This window comes from Thalassophryne amazonica, chromosome 12, assembly GCF_902500255.1.
Source record: "Thalassophryne amazonica chromosome 12, fThaAma1.1, whole genome shotgun sequence".
Taxonomy (NCBI): domain Eukaryota; kingdom Metazoa; phylum Chordata; class Actinopteri; order Batrachoidiformes; family Batrachoididae; genus Thalassophryne; species Thalassophryne amazonica.
Genome location: NC_047114.1, coordinates 69,378,681 through 69,400,310, shown reverse-complemented (window position 1 = coordinate 69,400,310; position 21,630 = coordinate 69,378,681). Strand labels below are relative to the sequence as shown.

At 38.0% G+C, this 21,630-nt stretch overlaps 2 protein-coding genes across 2 annotated transcripts in view; both read left to right on the top strand.

The window, feature by feature from the left end:
* zgc:153615 (uncharacterized protein LOC777747 homolog) overlaps positions 1 to 8,480 on the top strand; it is a 35,769-nt gene extending 27,289 nt beyond the window's left edge. Inside the window, exons 5-7 of the mRNA XM_034183295.1 lie at positions 614 to 737; positions 2,372 to 2,465; positions 8,369 to 8,480. Of these exons, the coding sequence (XP_034039186.1) occupies positions 614 to 737; positions 2,372 to 2,465; positions 8,369 to 8,417 (267 nt within the window). The 3' untranslated portion in view covers positions 8,418 to 8,480. The remainder of the gene's footprint in view (positions 1 to 613; positions 738 to 2,371; positions 2,466 to 8,368) is intronic.
* A 5,038-nt stretch (positions 8,481 to 13,518) lies between these two features.
* Positions 13,519 to 20,515, top strand: LOC117521930. The gene is made up of 7 exons (XM_034183296.1): positions 13,519 to 13,649; positions 13,744 to 13,895; positions 13,980 to 14,066; positions 14,227 to 14,268; positions 17,985 to 18,107; positions 19,667 to 19,714; positions 20,329 to 20,515. Exons 1-7 carry the CDS (start codon positions 13,631 to 13,633, stop codon positions 20,458 to 20,460), a joined length of 603 nt encoding a protein of 200 aa, XP_034039187.1. The 5' UTR covers positions 13,519 to 13,630; the 3' UTR covers positions 20,461 to 20,515.
* Positions 20,516 to 21,630: the final 1,115 nt, after the last annotated feature.

Genomic DNA, 21,630 nt, shown 5'->3' with positions numbered 1-21,630 from the left:
CACAAATTCATTCTAATTCATTCCTTGACGAGTGCACGTAATTAAAAGTGCAGCGGCGGGGAGGTGGGGGGGTTAGGGTTAGGGGAAGGAGTAGGGTTAGTAATAGTAAGTTTAAAAAAAAAAGTCACGAAAATTTTAATCATTTCATGATGGGAGGACGATAAAAAAACGTGAGACTGGGCTGACATTACCAGTTAATATGCTTAAGAGCCGTCTCCCGTTGCCGATTTTGGCCCCAATTTCTTTGCCGATTTCAAAATTGATGGAATCAGACCAATTTAGTTTTGCAAAATTCATATTACTTACTGTTTTCTATCTGTTTAAATACGGGCATAGCTGAATATTGCAGACACAGATTATATCCGATTCCCATCACACAGCTGTTTCGTGCATGCGTTGGCGCCAGCCTTGGCATTGACGGTTTGACCCTTCATGATAACACTAATAGCATTTAATGTTTTTTGTTCTTGTATTCACAAACTTGAGAGTATGGAATCATTCATTTATTTCACTATTTATTCCCTCACTGCACTTTACAAAGTACACACCCAGGCTTTTGCCAAAGCCCAGTAATATTTTTACATGCATTAATTCCATGTTTGTTCATATGCAGCTTCCCCATCTGCCCCACATCAGCGAGGGCTTGATGAAGAGGAATCTAAGGCGAGCAGACATCAGGGACATGAGCCTCGGACAGCTGCAAGTTATCACTAACGACTTACACTCACAAGTACAAAGTGAGTATTGCAGACAAATATGCAAATACTAATGCATACTTTTTACATTTTTATGTACTCTTTACAGTAATCCTCTATTGTGCATATGCAGTGATAATCAATAGAACTGATCTGTACAGCACAGTTCATTTTGGGCTCATTCTTTATGCAGAATTTATGGTTATATATAATTTGACATGGCATGTTATAAACAGACAGATAGTATTCAGCCGAGATAAATTATGATTTATATATCCACTAGTGTGTTGCTCGTGGGGATTCACAGGCTCTAGATTGGGTAGTGTTTATAAAATTGGTAGCTGACATTTTTCAAGGGTGGTAATAAATTATGCAAAGTTTCTAAAGTTAGTTGCAATGGCATTTGGATCCAGAACGTTTGTAGAAGCTTAGACCTCAACAGTTTTTAGAAGAACTCAGCCCTTTTATTTCCTGTTAATTCGGTAACCTTTTAATGGTAGTTTAATGCATTTATAAATTGTTTAGATTATTATTATCACATACACAGTATTATTATCAGTATTATTATTGTTTATTTATTTATTATTTATATTATTTTTGTCATTTGAATTTTAAATGGACCACAATGGAAAAAAGTGTTTTCACTTTCTTGTGTCATCCATGTATTTACAGTTTACAATATTATGTACTTACATTGAACTTACTAAATAAAATCACGCACGCTTTTAATATATAGTAGATGATTTACCGCCCCATGCTGGACTGGCGTGTGAGTCCAGAATGTTTTTAGAACCTTAGCCCTCAACAGTTTTTAGAAAAACTGTTAATTCTGAAATGTTTTAATGTTAATTTACTGTCTTAATGTATTTATAAATTGTTTAGGTTGTTGTTATCATATACACACTATTATCATTATTATTATTTAATTATTCTTTATATTATTTTGTCATTTGAATTTTAAATGGACCACAATGGCAAAGTGTTTTCACTTTCTTGTGTCATCCATGTATTTACAGTTTACAATATTATGTACTTACATTGAACTTACTAAATAAAATCACGCACGCTTTTAATATATAGGTGATTTACCATCCCATGCTGGATTGGCGTGTGAGTCCTGAATGTAAATATCAACATCCATGGTTCAATGTTGTTAGCTACTAGTCTCCATAGTTTCTCCGATAATGTTAGTCCTATCAACTGCCGTTGTTAGGGTTAGGGTTGCCAGCTCTCCCCAGTTTCTCCGTGATCAAAGCTATAATGCACATGCTCACAGATGCCACTTGGCTATTATAATATAGATTTTTGATGAAAACTATGAGATGGCATTACATACTACCACAGTTTGGTTTATATTCTTGTTTGTTTGAAACATATCTCCTCCAAGACCATTGTAATTTGGTTGTTTTCAGGTGGTAATGCTGAATTCCACTATGTAAGGGTAGCAGTTCAGTCTGTCAGGAATGCATGATACATAGTGCCACAAAAAGGACAGTTATAACAGACTGGAGTGTAAGGTACACTGGAATATTATTTGGGGAAATCCAGCAAAAACCTGTTTGACATGGGACAAATGTCCCAGTACTTCTATTTTCCTTTCCAGCTGTCCTAATTTTTTTTTTTTTTTTTTTTGCATTAACTCCTGTACATTGCATTTGTTTTGTGATATAATGCAGGTTTAAATGAGGAGTTGGTGCAGCTTCTGCTACTGAGAGATGAGCTGCATGTGGAGCAGGACGCCATGCTGGTGGACATAGAAGACCTCACCAGGTGAACTTTCTCAGTCCACTGCATGATTTCAGAAAAAATTTGCACATTTGCCCCTATTTCAATGATCTATGGTACACAGTCTGGCAAGTGGTTAGTGCGCTTGGCTTCATTGCAGAAAGTTCCCAGTTCAAATCCCATCGCTGTCACAAATCTCCATGTAATGTGGAGTTGCATCAGGAAGGGCATCTGGCATAAAACTGCCAAATCAACATGCAGATATGTTGTGGCAACCCCAAGTGAATACAAGGGAGTAGCTGAAGGGGCTCACTTCATGGCACACGATTCAAAGTGCATAGTTTTTGTCTAATTCTGCTTTGTTTTTTACACAGCACGTTATGTCAGTGCGGAGTGCAAAGGGGTTGAATTAAATCTTAGATGAGTTTTCCACCTGTCACTGCCTTTTAAGAGTTGTGCGTGCTTGAACCTGGCACATGGAAAAAAAAAAAAGAGACTGTTGCATTTATGATTTAAATATGTACATTGTTAGGACTTGAGCACAATGTGTCCAAATAGCATTAATTTCTTGTGTATCTCAATTAGACATACAAGAAAATTATGTTATTTGGACACATTCTGAAAATGTGTGTATTTAAGTCAGGCTTCCTTTTTTCAGTTAGATGGCAGACAGAGTAACTGACAGAAGTGAGGGGTTTTCTGGCGAGGCAACGGATCCATGTGCAAAGGTTTACATCATACAGCAGATCGTTTAGGTGACCCTCCCCATCTACAGACCTGGGGAGTAAGAAAACAAGTGTAACGAGAGCACAGCGCTCATAGAACACAAACCTCCACCAACACTAGTTTCCAATTATACAAAATTTTATCTTTGAAAAAAATTTCAAGGTCAAAGTCCTGTTTGAAGTGGCTTTTCATAAGTTAAATTAGATGTGATCAAATGTAAGGAGTATCTATTTAGTTAATGCACTTGAACCCATGTTTGTTTGTTTGTTTGTTTGTTTTTTGTGGTGGTGGTGTCAGTTTTTTATGAATTCTTTTTCAGATCATTTTCACAGAACATTGGTTATCTCTGCTATGCACAATTTGTCATTGCTTTTTGGCACTTGGTTTCCTGACTGATACGTGGAAGATAGACAAACAGGCATAAAACTGGAACCTCCATCCAATTTTGGTGGTTGTAAGTAAATCCATAAAAGAAGAATGAGAATGACTGAGGCACTTAAGATTGAGATATAATGCAAAATGTACACCAAATGGGCTTTTCAATATTAAACTCAAATATCCACAAAATCCACAATCCAGATCAGATCCAGATCAGACTGTGTCAGGTGATAGTGAGTGCCAGTGTGCACTTCATGTTCAAATATGAGAGTGACTGGGGCACGTTTGATTAAGATATAATGTAAAATATACATTAAATAGGGTTTTCAATGTTCAATTCAATGTTATCCTTTATCAGTCAATAAAGGATACCATCCTACATAATATGCTCAAATATGAAAGAAATTTGATCTTTTTTGACAGAGGTATAATTTTTTGAAAATTTGTTCAATGTTAAAGATGGGCATTTTACCTGACTTTGACCTTGAAAATTGTAACAATTGTTGCCTATCAGGATATGACTCTAAAGTAAAAATGTCATCACGATATATGAAAAATTGTGGGCTCCAGGCTGTTCACAAACAAACAGGGGCAAAAACATAATTTCCTCCAACTTTGTTGGCTGAAGTAAAAATATGGCACAAAACAGAATTGTTACTTTTGTTTTTCTGTGTAAGATCAGGCATATCTGACCGCTACTTTGTATAAATACCAGGAAATCTGCACTCGAATTTGTCCAGATTTTCATAGTGATGCACCAACACTGCACCTGACCACACCTCATTTTAGGACCCACACACCCATGATGAGTGTAAATATACTTATGTGCATTGGCATGAGCATTGTCATTTCTTAATAACATTTACATTTACTCTGATGGACTACCCAGCAGTGGGGAATAAGTTTCATTACAGCAGAAGTCTTTCAGAAAGCGCTGTAACTAGGTTTAAGGATATGATTCATTCTTTATGTTCTCCAATGCCATATACCAACACAGGGCAGAGTAGCTACCTAAACTCTGTGAGTGAGATAGATTATCTCGTCAATAGTTTTATGTCCTCATTGAGGACAACTTTGGATGCTGTAGCTCCTCTGAAAAAGAGAGCCTTAAATCAGAAGTGCCTGACTCCGTGGTATAACTCACAAACTCGCAGCTTAAAGCAGATAACCCGTAAGTTGGAGAGGAAATGGCGTCAACACTAATTTAGAAGATCTTCACTTAGCCTGGAAAAAGAGTCTGTTGCTCTATAAAAAAGCCCTCCGTAAAGCTAGGACATCTTACTACTCATCACTAATTGAAGAAAATAAGAACAACCCCAGGTTTCTTTTCAGCACTGTAGCCAGGCTGACAGAGTCAGAGCTCTATTGAGCCAAGTATTCCTTTAAATTTAACTAGTAATGACTTCATGACTTTCTTTGCTAATAAAATTTTAACTATTAGAGAAAAAATTACTCATAACCATCCCAAAGACATATTGTTCTCTTTGGCTGCTTTCAGTGATGCCGGTATTTGGTTAGACTCTTTCTCTCCTCCAAACCATCAACATGTCTATTAGACCCCATTCCTACCAGGCTGCTCAAGGAAGCCCTACCATTAATTAATGCTTCGATCTTAAATATGATCAATCTGTCTTTATTAGTTGGCTATGTACCACAGGCTTTTAAGGTGGCAGTAATTAAACCATTACTTAAAAAGCCATCACTTGACCCAGCTATCTTAGCCAATTATAGGCCAATCGCCAACCTTCCTTTTCTCTCAAAAATTCTTGAAAGGGTAGTTGTAAAACAGCTAACTGATCATCTGCAGAGGAATGGTCTATTTGAAGAGTTTCAGTCAGGGTTTAGAATTCATCATAGCACAGAAACAGCATTAGTGAAGGTTACAAATGATCTTCTTATGGCCTCAGACAGTGGACTCATCTCTGTGCTTGTTCTGTTAGACCTCAGTGCTGCTTTTGATACTGTTGACCATAAAATTTTATTACAGAGATTAGAGCATGCCATAGGTATTAAAGGCACTGCGCTGCGGTGGTTTGAATCATATTTATCTAATAGATTACAATTTGTTCATGTAAATGGGGAATCTTCTTCACAGACTAAGGTTAATTATGGAGTTCCACAAGGTTCTGTGCTAGGACCAATTTTATTCACTTTATACATGCTTCCCTTAGGCAGTATTATTAGACAGCATTGCTTAAATTTTCATTGTTACGCAGATAATACCCAGCTTTATCTGTTATATGGCTGGGGGGGCCTGGCTGCCGGTTTGTTTGTCTTTTGGTTTCCTCCCAGGTGGCGTGCATTTGGGACTGAGTGGCTGTGTTGCTGAGGCTGTCAGGACCTCACCCTGATCACCTGCGACTCGTCAGGACTCACAGCTGTGGTGCATCTGGATGGATTGGAACATGTTGGCATTTAAGACTGGAGTGCACAGTGTGTATTTGCCAGAGACTCGACCTTGTGACCAGACGGGTGAGATCGTCGTCTCGGGAGCCATCTCATCAGCAGCGGATGCTTAGAACGTCCAGGTTTGATGCACAGTCTGTGAAAGAGGAGGGGGTGAGGTCTCACGCTCGTCAGCACACTTCCTGAGGTACGTTAGATTTTGTGACTAACAGTTATACAGTCAGTAAATGTGGTGTCCCTCACACCTTATTGTATTGAGCTGTTTGTTAGTCATGTATCAGCTTCCACTGCGGTGGAGTTTTGTGAACTGGATGTTCCATGCCTGCAGGTTAGGAAGCTGATCAGTAATCAAGCCAGGAAGTGTTTGCTGTTTGTACACCTTTAAGTGTTCTGTGTGTAGAGTGTGGACTCACATAATGGTTCCTTCTTTCACAGACTCGGTTGTTGCGGCCACCTGGGGGGTGTCGGCGGGGTCCTTGGGTCCGAAACAGCTTCTGGCTCCGGACCGTTAGCGCTGCTGGGAGCGCACCACGCCAGGCCGCACCTTTTTGTTATTATATTTTCACTGTTATGTATTAAATTCAGTTAGCCTTTGTACCGTGCTCTGCTTATTTCATACTGGGTCCTTCAAACGCTGGTCGGTTCTCCGAGCTGCGTCCGACACATAACATTATCTATCCATGAAGCCAGAGGACACACACCAATTAGCTAAACTGCAGGATTGTCTTTCAGACATAAAGACATGGATGACCTCTAATTTCCTGCTTTTAAACTCAGATAAAACTGAAGTTATTGTACTTGGCCCCAAAAATCTTAGAAACATGGTGTCTAACCAGATCATTACTCTGGATGGCATTACCCTGACCTCTAGTAATACTGTGAGAAATCTTGGAGTCATTTTTGATCAGGATATGTCATTCAGTGCGCATATTAAACAAATATGTAGGACTGCTTTTTTGCATTTGCGCAATATCTCTAAAATTAGAAAGGTCTTGTCTCAGAGTGATGCTGAAAAACTAATTCATGCATTTATTTCCTCTAGGCTGGACTATTGTAATTCATTATTATCAGGTTGTCCTAAAAGTTCCCTGAAAAGCCTTCAGTTAATTCAAAATGCTGCAGCTAGAGTACTGGCGGGGACTAGAAGGAGAGAGCATATCTCACCCATATTGGCCTCTCTTCATTGGCTTCCTGTTAATTCTAGAATAGAATTTAAAATTATTCTTCTTACTTATAAGGTTTTGAATAATCAGGTCCCATCTTATCTTAGGGACCTCATAGTACCATATCACCCCAATAGAGCGCTTCGCTCTCAGACTGCAGGCTTACTTGTAGTGCCTAGGGTTTGTAAGAGTAGAATGGGAGGCAGAGCCTTCAGCTTTCAGGCTCCTCTCCTCTGGAACCAGCTCCCATTTCGGATCAGGGAGACAGACACTCTCTCTACTTTTAAGATTAGGCTTAAAACTTTCCTTTTTGCTAAAGCTTATAGTTAGGGCTGGATCAGGTGACCCTGAACCATCCCTTAGTTATGCTGCTATAGACTTAGACTGCTGGGGGGTTCCCATGATGCACTGAGTGTTTCTTTTTATTCACCCCTTTTTCCTCTGTATGTACCACTCTGCATTTAATCATTAGTGATTGATCTCTGCTCTCTTCCACAGCATGTGTTTTTCCTGATTCTCTCCCCTCAGCCCCAGTCCCAGCAAAAGACTGCCCCTCCCTGAGCCAGGTTCTGCTGGAGGTTTCTTCCTGTTAAAAGGGAGTTTTTCCTTCCCACTGTCACCAAGTGCTTGCTCACAGGGGGTCCTTTTGACCGTTGGGGTTTTTCCATAATTATTGTATGGCTTTGCCTTACAGTATAAAGCGCCTTGGGGCAACTGTTTGTTGTGATTTGGCCTATATAAAGGAAATTGATTTGATTTGATTGGCAACAAAAATGAAAGCTGCACTGGCTGGAAGGTTCTTTCTTTCTTTTCTTTCTTTAATATTTAGATTCAGTTTAGTTTATACAGCCCCAAATCACAACACAAGTCATCTTGTGATTAGTTGATTATAGGAAGAAACCTCAAGTAGACCAGACTCAGTGGGGTGACAATCTGCTTTGACCATACAAATAAAACAAAGCAAAAAAAACAAAAAAAAAACAAAAGCACAACAAGGAATTAACAAACAGAGACAGAAATGTTGCAGCTGAGCAAAATGACACAGAGTCCAGTTATCACAACCAGTACACTGCTGCCACTGCAAAGGACAGGAGCAGAGTGCAGCATGTCATCCACACAGCAGAGAAGGTGACTGACTGCAATCTGCCATCCCTACAGGACCTGTACACCTCCAGGGCCCTGAGGCGAGCAAGGAAGCTAGTGGCCGATCCCTCTCACCCAGGACACAAACTTTTTGTCACCCTCCCCAGTCTAATATTTTCTCTGTTCCAACAGGCACGCTCACAGCCAACAGCGACACCAGGCTGAGAAAAAGCCTCTCTAAGTGGACTCCCCTTCTGCACGCCGTCTAATCCTCCTGCACCATGATGTGTCACCTGGTCGCAAATAAAACTCCATCTGTTCTGTCTCTAGTGAATTTAATGTTAACACACACACATGCGCGCCATCTTTTGCACCATGTCATTAGAGGACACACCCACGTTTGCAGGACTGGGGTGGGGGGGCAGAGCTGCTATCATCATGGAAATGGCACAGATCTAGCAGACTTCTCACATTCAGTTATCAAAACTGAGGCAGAATGTTGGATAAATGCATAAATGTTGCATAAATTCACTTTCTAACCGATACCTCATCACAGTTTAGCACGATGCACTCGCCAAAGCTACACTACATGTTGCTCATGTGTCTCAAAGCTGGTGATGCCTGAGTGACAGCCGTCACTCATTTTCATTATGTCTCTCTGTCAGCTTCACGAGGGATCAGGTCATCTGTAGACGGCCCCGTCTGGCCTCCATCGTTCATTATCTCCATAAGAGCGCCTCACCTCTTCCATCTGCTGGTGCAGTGCACAGTATTAATGTCTATCCCTGTGCCGATTCACATCTTGGCTTCACAGTGGTGTTTTTACGCTCTGCAGCTGACCCAAGTTCAACTTGAAGTAACTCAATAGCAGCTATTGCACAGTTTCCACACGCTTTAAAAATGTACCACACGAGACAGGACAGCATATTTAACTTTACTCAACTTGATTTTTATGTGTCAAAGGCAGCGACCTGCTATGTACAATAGCCAAATTACAATTTGATTGATAAAAATAGGCAGTGCCATCTTTGAATTGTTTGTCGATTGTTTATTTAAAAAAAATGTAAAAGACTAATAAGAGATGAATGCGTCACAGCCACGTGAAAATGTTTTGTGTGTTCAAATCATTTATGGAACTATATTTAAGATACTTTAATGGTAAATGATATAGAAGGTTATTTGTTGTGAAACTGTTTTCACTGTTGGCATTTGAAGAATGTTATTGATCGCGTTTTTATTTGAAATTATACTATTCTTTGATAAATGTACTGTATAATGATTGTTTGAAAAAAAAAAAGTCCTGTAATAAATGTTTCAAATATGTGAGCTGTCTTTGTTTGAGCACATCTCACTGTGCGTATGTGAGAGACTTTTGTTTGTTTTGTTTGTTTTTGATTTTTCTGCAAAGATGAGTTTTGGAAATTCTGAATTGCAGCAGATTTATTTATTCTTTATCACAGGCAGAAAGTGAAAGTGAGTTTCTGCTCGTAGCTGCACTTTAAGGACGTGGTTGAGTTTCTCACTCATTCACACCTGCTGATGCTCATAGTTTTGTAATGGATTACTGCAAAAAAAAAAAAAAGAGGAACAACTCAGACTTATGTCTGTCAAAATACAGTGCTACTCAATGCTGTTGGGGGGGGAGGGGGTGCAAGCGTGCATACACACACACACTGTCCATTATGCCTCCGTTTCCAAAGCCCTTAAAAAAATTGCACAATGTAAATCTAACTTATTTTTCATGCAAATTGTCACTTATAAAGCCACATTTATTTAGAGAAGAACTTTCCAGCTCACTAAATATGTCTTGGATGTAATTTTTACTGGGTTGGGTAAATCTGTCTGTGTGAGGCTGTTCTCAAAAAGTGAGGGACCATCAGGGCCGACCCAGCCTATAGGCAGTATAGGCAGCTGCTAAGGATACTGTCCATCCAGGGGGCACCACAAATGAGCGGAAAATTTTTAATTTTTCACTATTCTTATACTAAAACAAGTTAATTCCATTTATCTTTTATTATCAAATATAAATATAAGCCCATATTGATTCAACTGCATAGCAAAGCCTATTAATAATAATGATAATAGTTTTCTTGTACCCCCCCCCCCCCCCCCCCCCAAAAAAAAAAAAAAAGTGTGTGATGAGCCCTTCCGGGTCATTATGTCCCAAACTGTCTCATGTCCAGGGGAGGAATAAAGAAAAGAAGAGGAAAAAATGAGACCAAGACAGAGGTACAGTCAAAATAATATGATGAATTATTTCTTCTGTTGCATTACATCAGGTAGTTAGCAGTGTTAATGAGCCTTCATCCATGGTTTGCTAATTCCTAAGGCATTTCTGGGTAAGGTTCGCCTAAGCTGGCCTATGAAACAAACTGTTTTGTTGGGGTGGGGATAGTTGGTAGAGGCTTTTTGTCATTTTGACAGCAATGATCGTCAATGTCGGCGGCTGTTTACATTTTTATTGAAATGTCGTGGTTAAGCAAAGCTTGTAATCAATTAAAAAATGCTATAACATAGGTGTAAGTTTATTTGTGTTTCAGTTCATGTTGTCTGTGTTTATAGTTTAACTCTTTACGGGGGCGCCATTAAAAATCTTGCCTAGGGTGCCAAATTGGTTAGGGCCGGCACTAGGGACTGTGCAAGACTGAGACAAGTGAGGGGAGCCACCAAGACAACTCAGTTATACTTTTCTGTGCTATGGAAAAAAAAATGTGCACAGTGCATCTTTTATCTGTTGCATCATCAGTTATTCAGCTTCATGGTGGAATGGAACAGAGAAAGATTTTCTACAAAAGACATATTTCAATTTGCTAGAAGGCACACGGAAGATGAGATTTGATCTGCTTTCTTTTATGTACATCTTCAAAGCCCTTTTATACACATCAAACAATCAAACAGAATTATGGTTTGACTGACACACACACACACACACACACACACACACACACACACACACACACACACACACACACACACACACACACACACACACACACACACACACACACACACACACACACACATGGATGAGTCAGTGCACTTTCAAGGCTATGAGAGGTGACACTACAGGTCTTCCAAACACACACTGGGTCTCTCCCAAACATCAAGGTCAGTGTTCAAATGGACCCCAGGACCAGTTTTCAAGTGCACCATCAACTCAAGAAACAATTGTATCCAAAAAATTGTTTCTCATCCCCATCAAATCATGTCCTTAAAATCAAGTAAGTCCAGATCAATCTTGGCTTTATTGTACAGTTCACTAAATTAAGCTTCTCAAAGTTTTGACATTTTTATGCCTTTTTGATTCATCAAAGATGTGACGAGAAAGTTTATTTTTATTTTTTTAATAATGATGGTTGGGCTCATCCAGGTCTTTTCAAATAAAAAAAAAAAAAAATGTAAATCTTGAATAAACTAGTTTCTGAAACAGGCCTCCAAGCAAAAGCATGGGTCCACTTGCAGATAAAAAATAAAATCAATGACACAGTCACCCCCTTTTTTTCTAAATAATAACCAAGTTGTCATTAGTAATAAGAAAATTTAATGTTTTTTAATGGGATGTGAGCTCATGCTTTATTAGGAAGTACATTATGGCAATTTTTGCATGTTTTTTTATGAGGATGAGGACAACAAATGCAGATTTTTGATTATTATTAGATTTCAGATACAATAATGAAATAAATCTAAAGACTAAAAATCTAAAATCTAAAAATTTATGATAGTTAATTCGGGAATCATGATGTGTATAACTTATTTGAAAATATAGTTGTGAATTTGTTGAATTTTTGAACAGGTGATGTAAAGGATAGATGGAGTGAGAAAAAGCGTTGCTCCTTTTATAAAAGGAGGGGAAGCTGGACTTAAAAAAAAAAAGAGCATGGAGAGGAGTCAGCTCTAGTTCTTTTGGATGAGAGCAGGAGCAGCTCCAAAGTTAGTGGAGCACATAAAACCTTGCCAATATGTATCTCAACCTGCTACTTGGATAACACACTTCATCTGCATTGTCCTAGTCCATCCAGCTGTAAAAGGGAACCGCCCTTAGTTGGGGAAGTAACCTCTGATGAACTGGTGCCCAGCTCAGGGGAAGTCACATACAGTCATCTGCTTCACACTGCAGAATCCAGGGGCAAGCACCAGGACGAATATAAGACTCCCCCACCCACTACAACCACCAAAAAATAGAACCTGTACCGTGAGAAACACTTAGAGAAGCCGTTGTTGCTGTATGATGGTGGTTTTTGATGTTCTCCTTCATCAGTATGTTAAAAAAAGCCCAAATTATAACTTTTCCTATGATAATAACACATAGAGAAAATATGGCCTATTTTATTTAATAATTTTGTATATTTGCCCTGGAATAAATAGACTGGCATCCTGTCCAAGGTGTACCCTGCCTCTCGCCCTACGTCTGTTAAGATAGGCTCCAATCCCTCCGTGGCCCTTGATCTGAGTAAATGTGTATAGAAAATGAATTAAAGGATGTACTATATTTACAAGTATTCATTTCTTTCTATGTTTACAGCCTAATGAGTTGTTAAAAACAAAAAATATTTATGATGTACAGCCAGCTCATGGAAGAAAGAAAAAAAAACTGTAAATGAACAATGGTTGAAAGCAAAGACTTTTTATTTTGCTGTAGAAAACATAAGCTAAATCACAATTTTTTAATAGGTGAAAAATCAGTGATGTTCAATGTAATGTCATTATCATAATATCAGTATTCTCAAACTTTATATAAAAGTATAATATTGCGATATGGTAATGCTGGAGTATAATTATTATTATTTCTCCTTATTAATTATTGTTTATCCTAACTATGCTATATATCTGTACCAATATGTGCCTCCTTGTTGTGTTGTTCCTTTAAAAAAGTTAAAGTACTGTTTGTAAAGAAATAACAATCAATGAATAATTAATTCATCAACATAATATAAAACCTAAAACACCATGAGATAGTTCACCCAAAAGGATTTGTTTTTTATTATACTGGATAAAGGTAATCCCTTGAGATATTTGTTTGGTTTAGTCTTCAGTTCTTACCTATTTTTTTTTAATTCACAATTTATTTGATATTTAAAAGCTTTTCATTTTGCAATCATATGGAAGATTGTTGCACAGTACTATATATATATATATATATATATATATATATATATATATATATATATATATATATATATATATATATATATATATATTTACAAAATTCTATGTAAATAAACAAATCTGTCATATGTCAGATCTGTGTTATTTCCAGTTTCACCCAAATATTTAGTCATTATTCCATCCCAAACAGGAAACTACACACTCTTGACTGCACACTTTCTATTTAGGTGTCAAAATATTGTCCCAGCATGAGGGAAGTCCCTGTGCTGGACTGACTATAAAAACACTTCCATACACCTAAGTGTAGTCAGAGACAACAAGAAGTCTGAGTCAACAATCTGACACAAGATGTTGCTCATCACCTCCTGTGAGTACAATGCCCACCAAATATTTGTTGCCTACACTGCAACATGGATTTAACTTTAAAAACTTTATGTCTGGATTTATTTACTTTTTGCCAGATTTCACTTTTGCGCCGTTGCTTCTGATGCTCACCTCCCCTGCGTGGAAATTAAGCCAATCGGTGCCCATGATGGGTAAACAGCCAGTAACAGATTCCTGTGTTTCCTACTCGTGGACACTACTGCAGAACATCATCGGGGCGCTCATGCAGGTGGGAAACTTAAAGATGAATTTGCTGTCATGTATAATCTGTCTGTAAGGGACAATTATGTTTTATGAATTCATTTTGCAACAGAATAGTCTCTTCAATGGAATCGACTGCCCAAAGCAGAGCATAGTGTTGAACAACAACACTCTCACAGAGTCTGTGTGCACGCCAAAGGTACAGTCCTCACTCAACGGTCACGTTTTTCATATTTCTCATTAAAAACTGCAGTATTCACATACGGTCAAAGAAAATTGTTGGAATCCTTGATGAAACAAATTTTATATACATTTGTTTTTATACATTATTTGTTACATAAATATATTTGTTCCATTAGGAATCAACATGCTATGGATTTACAAAATCAGAATTTGATCAGGTAAGCGGCATGTGTATTTTTGCTGTTACATTGTATTTATTTTATTTTAGCCAGGGCTGCTCAATTATGGTAAAAATCATAATATCCAGATTTTATTTAACTTCAAATATATATATATATATATATATATATATATATATATATATATATATATATATATGCAAAAACCACTGATAAAACTTACATTTTAATAGTGTATTTTCAGTAACTATGAATTCATTTTTAAATATTACTGAGCTGAAAAACAAATAAAAGTTAAAAAGTACATCCAGGTAGCTCCTAACTGGGTAAAGAGGTGGAGGTCAGGGCGGAACAAATGAAGCTCAAACATACCTCCCTCTCAGAGTTACCAAGCAAGCTAATGCTACCTGTCTAATTTTAGTTAGGGTGTTTGAGTAACACATATTTTCAAAGACTGGGGCAGTGGTTTTCATAACGGGTGGATTGGGTGTGGGTATTAAAACTATGACTGGCACATTGCCACAGTCAGTGTGGCACCATCAGTGGAGCTAGCATTTCCAACCTATCAATAGCTGCTAATTAGCTCAAACATACAAATGAAAAATATCTAACTTTCACTCAACAGAAATGCCGAAGCATCAAGTTCTTGGATGGCCTGTTAGTACAATTAACCAACAGCAACACATATTATCTCAGATGTTCATTATAAACTACTCAAAACATACAAACACAGTCAAGTCCATAGCAGTTAGCTGCCACACACTAGCATAGCAGAAGTTGCTGCTAGCCACTGCTGTTTGACTCAGCACGCGCACACACACACACACACTGAGGGTTGTTGCTTGGATTTGTCACATGGCAAAAGGAGAGCATCACTGCAAAATGCATTGCAGGGAAACAATTGTTTTACTTTGATTACATGATTTTCTTAATTGTTGTCAGTCAAAATCACAATTTAAATCAAAATTCAATTAGTTGTCCAGCCCCAATTTTAATCTGTTTATGTTTCACACGTGAGCAGTGACAATTTCATAGATCTATCCAGTATTTCAAAATAAGTAACATTATTCCAAATTGCTTGTTTAATGTACTGTTTACAATTAAAAATATTTGGGATTTAATTTTAAAAACGATGAAAGACCCACAAATTTGTGTCTCTGTAACATCCAGGCCTGAGACAACTGGTTTTTGATTTCTGTAACATACATTCCAGTGGCTCAAAGTCATAATAAAATCCCATATGACTACATCATGAATTTTAGAAAATAACCACAATGAAATAATAATAATAAAACAATAATGGTTGTCTGTCTATCTATGCAAACATAACCTTACATATTTCTTGGCTATAAACTGTCAAACTCAGTTTTTCCTATGGTATGTATCCCATTTTAACAATCACTGTGTGTGAGAATGCCAGTTAGAACATCCACTATATTTTCATGTAATGTTATTGGTATTCATTAAGATGACTTTATATGGTATGGAAGAGACCAGTAACTGATGGAATTATATGTCTTTCATTTAAGAATGGGGGGCGGGTTGAGACAGTTTCATAGCACTGTTTTGGATCTCCACAAATCAGGTTTGTCCTTAGGAGCCATCTTAAAAACACTGAAGGTATCAAGCCCTGGTTTTACAGGTAGGCCTTTAAATACAGCCAAAGGTTCCCCCAATTAACCCTGAATTGTGCAAATTAGTCATTCCAAATCATTTAAAAGTGATCCCATCAATTTCTAGAATATGGCATGCTGTTTAATGAGGCATTCATCTTGGTGCATACAAATTGCTGATGGACTGAAAATCTGAGGTTTAAAAAAAACTAGAGTGCCAAGGACCTTGTGGGTTACCGGCTCAATTAAATCCCAAGGCAATATGGCCATTTTCAGCATAAAAAATGTCCACCATTTCCAAACAAACTAATCTACACAAATCATTTTGGGACAGGAACAATGTCAAAGACCAATATTGTGCCCTTGAAAGAAAGTTATCAGACAGCTTTTGAGAAAATTGGGTCCAAATACCCAAATTGGCTGTTTTTGGCATAAAAATGGCTGCCATTTCCAAATGAACTAATCTACAAATACAATTTTTAAATGGAAACAATGTCAATGAGACATGTTATACCCTTGCCAAATTAGAAAAAGTTATCAGACAGTTTTTGAGATACTGCAATAAACTGACACCAATGAGTACGACGGATGCCACACCACAACACAGGGTTAGCGGCCTACCGACTCGTAACCCAAAAACTGGAACAAAACTTACTTGTAACTATTATTTGAAATTAACTTTACACAAAACTATCGTTAACCTTCTAACTGACTGAACACACATACTGTTTGATAAAATTGAATATTTGGGAAATTGAGTTTGAAAGTTTGCTTTTTTTTGGGGGGGGGGGGGTGCTAAACTGTATGTAAACTTATGTCAACATCTCTATCTATTCACTTATTTCATTTGACATGGTAGGTGCCTAGGCTTTTCCAAAGCGTAGGAATAACAGAAGTATGTATTTTGCTGCTTCATATGGAACCTACCCAGCGGGCTTTGCTCTCGACACCTGAGAGAATGGAGTGTGACATGTGGCTCCACTCTCTGTGGAAGACGTTGAGGATTCATTTGTATTCGCTTTTATGGTGGAAGGTTTGGTGCTGATTGGTTTGTGCGCTGCCCTGACCCACAGGAATATTGGCAAGATGGCTGCTTCCAGAATTTTGTCCCCTCATCAGTCCGTCATAATTAATGAGTTGGGCGATGCTGTGTAATCTCAGACTGCATGAACTCTTGAACTCAAACGCAAAATGGATTCAATCTCGGAGCAAATCACTGCATTGCAAAGAATGTACTGCTGAGGACCAGAGAATATTCTTCATAAATTTGGACTCTCGACGGTCAGGGGTGCAATAAATAGAATTCTGTATCTCTCCGCCAAACATCAACATGGCAGCCTTATCGGCTCCTGAAGGCCAAATTCCCTGCTCTTCCCCCAGAAGGATCTACAGCCTTGGTGAAGGAATTCGCTCCCCCCTTCTCATCTACCCCTCCCAGCCTGCTGTTGCCTAGCAACATCAGACTTTACACACACACAGACAGAAACTGTCAGACTTTACACACACACGGACAGAAATTGACAGAAATTTAACTCATCTGCACACGACGCATGTCTCCCTCCCTCCATCCCTATTACCCCCCCCATGTCTCTCCACTCCCCCCACCCTGGCTTCCTCCTTGCCACCTCGAAGGCAGCATGGTTTTTTACTGCTGCAGCCTTCAACCCCCAGGCTGGGCGGCATGGGCCCCTCCTGCTGCAGCCTTCACCCACTTTGCCTCAGTTCGGAAGACGGACTACTTCAAGTTCAGTGCACATAAACAATGTCAAATGTATTTGTGTTGTCTTTAATTTGGATGTGTGCCATTATTATGGTAAACAAGTAATAATTGTGGATTAATTGCTGTATCTTGTCTGAGGTAATTGGAGTGTAAACGTAATTGCCCTTTGTTGGAATTCAATTCAATTCAATTCAATTTTTTTTTTATATAGCGCCAAATCACAACAAACAGTTGCCCCAAGGCGCTTTATATTGTAAGGCAAGGCCATACAATAATGATGTAAAACCCCAACGGTCAAAACGACCCCCTGTGAGCAAGCACTTGGCTACAGTGGGAAGGAATCACTAAAGTTGTCTGAAGTCTGAAGTCAAAGTGTATGCAGAGTTTTGTCTAAATGATTTATGATTTCTTTGCCCATTAAGGAGTCCTGCTTGACAAACATTGGGGAGGATCTGCGTCACTATTCCACATTTCTTGAAGACCAGCCAGATCCCGAGCATTTACTCGGTCCCACTGTTCTGTTCAGTCTGAAGGAACTCATGAAGGTATATTATTTAATTGTGTAAATGTTCTTCTTTTGTGATACTGAATGTTTGATCATAACACATGATAGACATGTTTGAAATATGACATACCAACTTACTCATGTCTATTGTGTTCAGTGTAAACCTAATAAGGAATAATTCTCCAAAGTGATGATGTACAACCCCAATTCCAATGAAGCGTTTGGGAACTGAGGACACTAACTGCTGAAGCTTTGTAGGTGGAATTCTTTCCTATTCTTGCTTGATGTACGACTTTGGTTGTTCAATAGTCTGGGGTCTCCGTTGTCGTATTTTGCGCTTCATAATGCGCCACACATTTTCAATGGGAGACGGGTCAGACCAGTCTCGTACCCGCAGTCTTTTACTACGAAGCCACGCTGTTGTAACACGTGCAGAATGTGGCTTGGCATTGTCTTGCTGAAATAAGCAGGGACGTCCCTGAAAAAAGACGTTGCTTGAATGGCAGCATGTGTTGCTCAAAAACCTGGATGTACCTTTCAGCATTGATGGTGCCATCACAGATGTGTTGCCCATGCCATGGGCACTAACACACCCCCATACCATCACAGATGCTGGCTTTTGAACTTTGACCTGGTAACAATCTGGATGGTCTTTTTCCTTTTTTGTCTGGAGGACACGACGTCCACGTTTTCCAAAAACAATTTGAAATGTGGACTCATCAGACCACAGCACACTTTTCCACTTTGCGTCTGTCTATTTCAAATGAGCTCGGGCACAGAGAAGACGGCGGCGTTTCTGGATGTTGTTGATGTATGGCTTTCGCATTGCATTGTAGAGTTTTAACTTGCACTTGTAGATGTAGTGACGAACTGTGTTAACACCCAGTGGGTTTCTGAAATGTTCCTGAGCCCACGTGGTAAGATCCTTTACACAATGATGTTGGTTTTTAATGCAGTGCCGCCTGAGGGCTCAAAGGTCACGGGCATTCAATGTTGGTTTTCAGCCTTGCCACTTACGTGTGGAAAGTTTTACAGATTCTCTGAATCTTCTGATTATATTATGGATAATATTATGTAGATGATGGAATCACTGAATTCCTTGCAAATGAACGTTTAGAAACATTGTTCTTAAACTTTTGGACTATTTTTTCATGCAGATGTTCACAAAGTGGTGATCCTCACCACATCTTTGCTTGTGAACAGCTGAGAGTTTTTGGGATGCTCCTTTAATATACCAAATCATGCGTGCCCTCAGTTCCAAAACACTTATTGAGTGTTGTTAGACGGAAAGGTGATGTAACACAGTGGTAAACATACCACTGTCCCAGCTTTTTTGAAACGTGTTGCAGGCATCCATTTCAAAATGAGCAAATATTTGCACAAAAACAATAAAGGTTATCAGATTGAACATTAAATATCTTTCCTTTGTGGTGTATTCAATTGAATATAGGTTGAAGAGGATTTGCAAATCATTGTATTATGTTTTTATTTACATTTTACACAACGTCCCCACTTCATTGGAATTGGGGTTGTAATTAGAATTTGTTTTAATCAAGCAATACAAGACTGAAGTAAAAATTAACCCTTTTCTCTCTGCAGCACTGCTTCGCCTGGGCTCTGCCAAAACAAGACGTGCCCATGAAGGAGGTAAGTGATCTCTTAAAGCATGGCACATTAATTATGAGTTAAAGGGATCATAGTGTGCAAAATTTGTTTTATCAACATTTTACCCTCAAATATGTTTGGGATTCCACAAGTCTGTGACTGTGTATGGAGAAATATGCTCTAACTAAAAATTAGGACTGAAACAGCTTGTTTTTAGATTTCTGTGACATATGTCACACAAGTTCATATGGTCTGCTTAACACAAACACCCAACTATATTGATTTGGAATTTGTAGGCGCATGCATCCCTCCATTAAAAAAATGATCCGATACGTATCTAGCTACACGAGCGACAGTACGATTCAGGAAAGATACGTTTTATGAGGGAATGATTCAATACCGTGCAAGTTTATCTTTCCATGTGATCTTATCTTTTAAAATCGATTTCCAACCCATATAAATGATTTGTTATGCCACAAATAATTCATAAATTAAAACTCAATTTCGCACAATACGATCCCTTTAACTGAATTTTTGAAAACTGTACTTTTGTCCTGGTATGTCATGGGAAAAGAAACAGCATTGTACCAAACAGATTTGTGTGCAAATAAATGACAGATGTTTAACTGCTCATTTTGATGTGTGTTTCTCTGAAGGCCACCGCAGATCGTCCAAGCTCCTATGACGAAAGACTGAATCTCTGCAAGGTGCTGAGGGGCTTTCAGGTCCGGACCATCACAGTCAACAGAGCTGTCAGATACATCAACTCCGGACAACACACTAAATGAAATTTAGCACTGAGCGGTAACGCATTAAACCAGTGGTTCTCAAATTGTGGGTTCCCTGGGGACTCAGGTCAATTGGCAGTACAATAAGAAAAAGAAGAAGAGACTGAAATAAGATGGATTTATGACATTTAATGTTTAAAAAGATTGATATTTAGTATGAGGGAGGGTAAATATAAAAAAAAAATTGTTAATCTTGTTTCAATAAAATAAAAATGCACCCTTATTTATTACAATTTTCAAGAATATTGGGCACATTTTTTAAATAAAAAAATTGTAAGGGGACAAAAAAGTGAAACTTGGACCAACTTTTTAAGTGCACTGAAAAAGAGAACAGTTGAATTGACTTAAATTAATTGTTTCAGTTGGTAACATCTAAATGAATTAAGTTGTAACTTAAGTTCAGACAACTTAATTAATTCACATGTTACCAACTGAAACAGCAACTTTTTAAGTTGGTTATTTTTCAGTGTGCATTAGTTTCTTTCAAAGTATATTTATAATTTAAGGTGTCAGCCAAATTATAAATACACACTGAGAAAAACAAGTAAAGTAAAGTGTAACAAATTAATTTTAAGTTGGTCAAGGTTTTTTCTTTTCGTTTTTCCCCTTTTTCTTGTGAAGCTTCTAAAGGGAGTGTAATAGGCAAAATAAATAAATAAATAAATGTTTTGAGAACCACTGGATTAAAATAGTTGTGTCCAAAAGCTATAGAACAACTAAATCTTGAACAACGCTAACTCAATACACTCATGTCAATATTACAAATTTTATGTGGTTTGTTTACAACCCAGATATTACCTTAAGGTTTTTATATTGTGTATTTATGGACTATTTATTAGCATTTGTTATATTTAAGTCTATTTATTGTTAACTATCCTGTCATGTATTTCGACCAGTGCAAGAATTTTGAAATAAATATTTTATTGTTTACATTGTTAAAACTCATTTGTCCATTTTTTCCACTTCTAAAAAAAAAAAAAAACAACAAAAAACAACAACAAAAAAAACATTGCTGTTCAGTTTTCCAGAATGAACAGGAAGTGTGTTTATGTATTTGCTTCACTTCCAATCACTGGAATCACTAAACAATAATCCAAAATGCTTTATACCCATTTCTTTGTACTTTAGGTTCCTGTACTTTCATCAGCACTCAGAAAAATGAGAAATAAA

Bases quoted from the DNA above. Each gene is read 5' to 3' on its own strand.
- LOC117521930 (XM_034183296.1), top strand. The intron at 13,896-13,979 runs GTGGGAAACTTA...ATTTTGCAACAG, and splicing joins TCATCGGGGCGCTCATGCAG to AATAGTCTCTTCAATGGAAT. The intron at 18,108-19,666 runs GTATATTATTTA...TTCTCTCTGCAG, and splicing joins GTCTGAAGGAACTCATGAAG to CACTGCTTCGCCTGGGCTCT.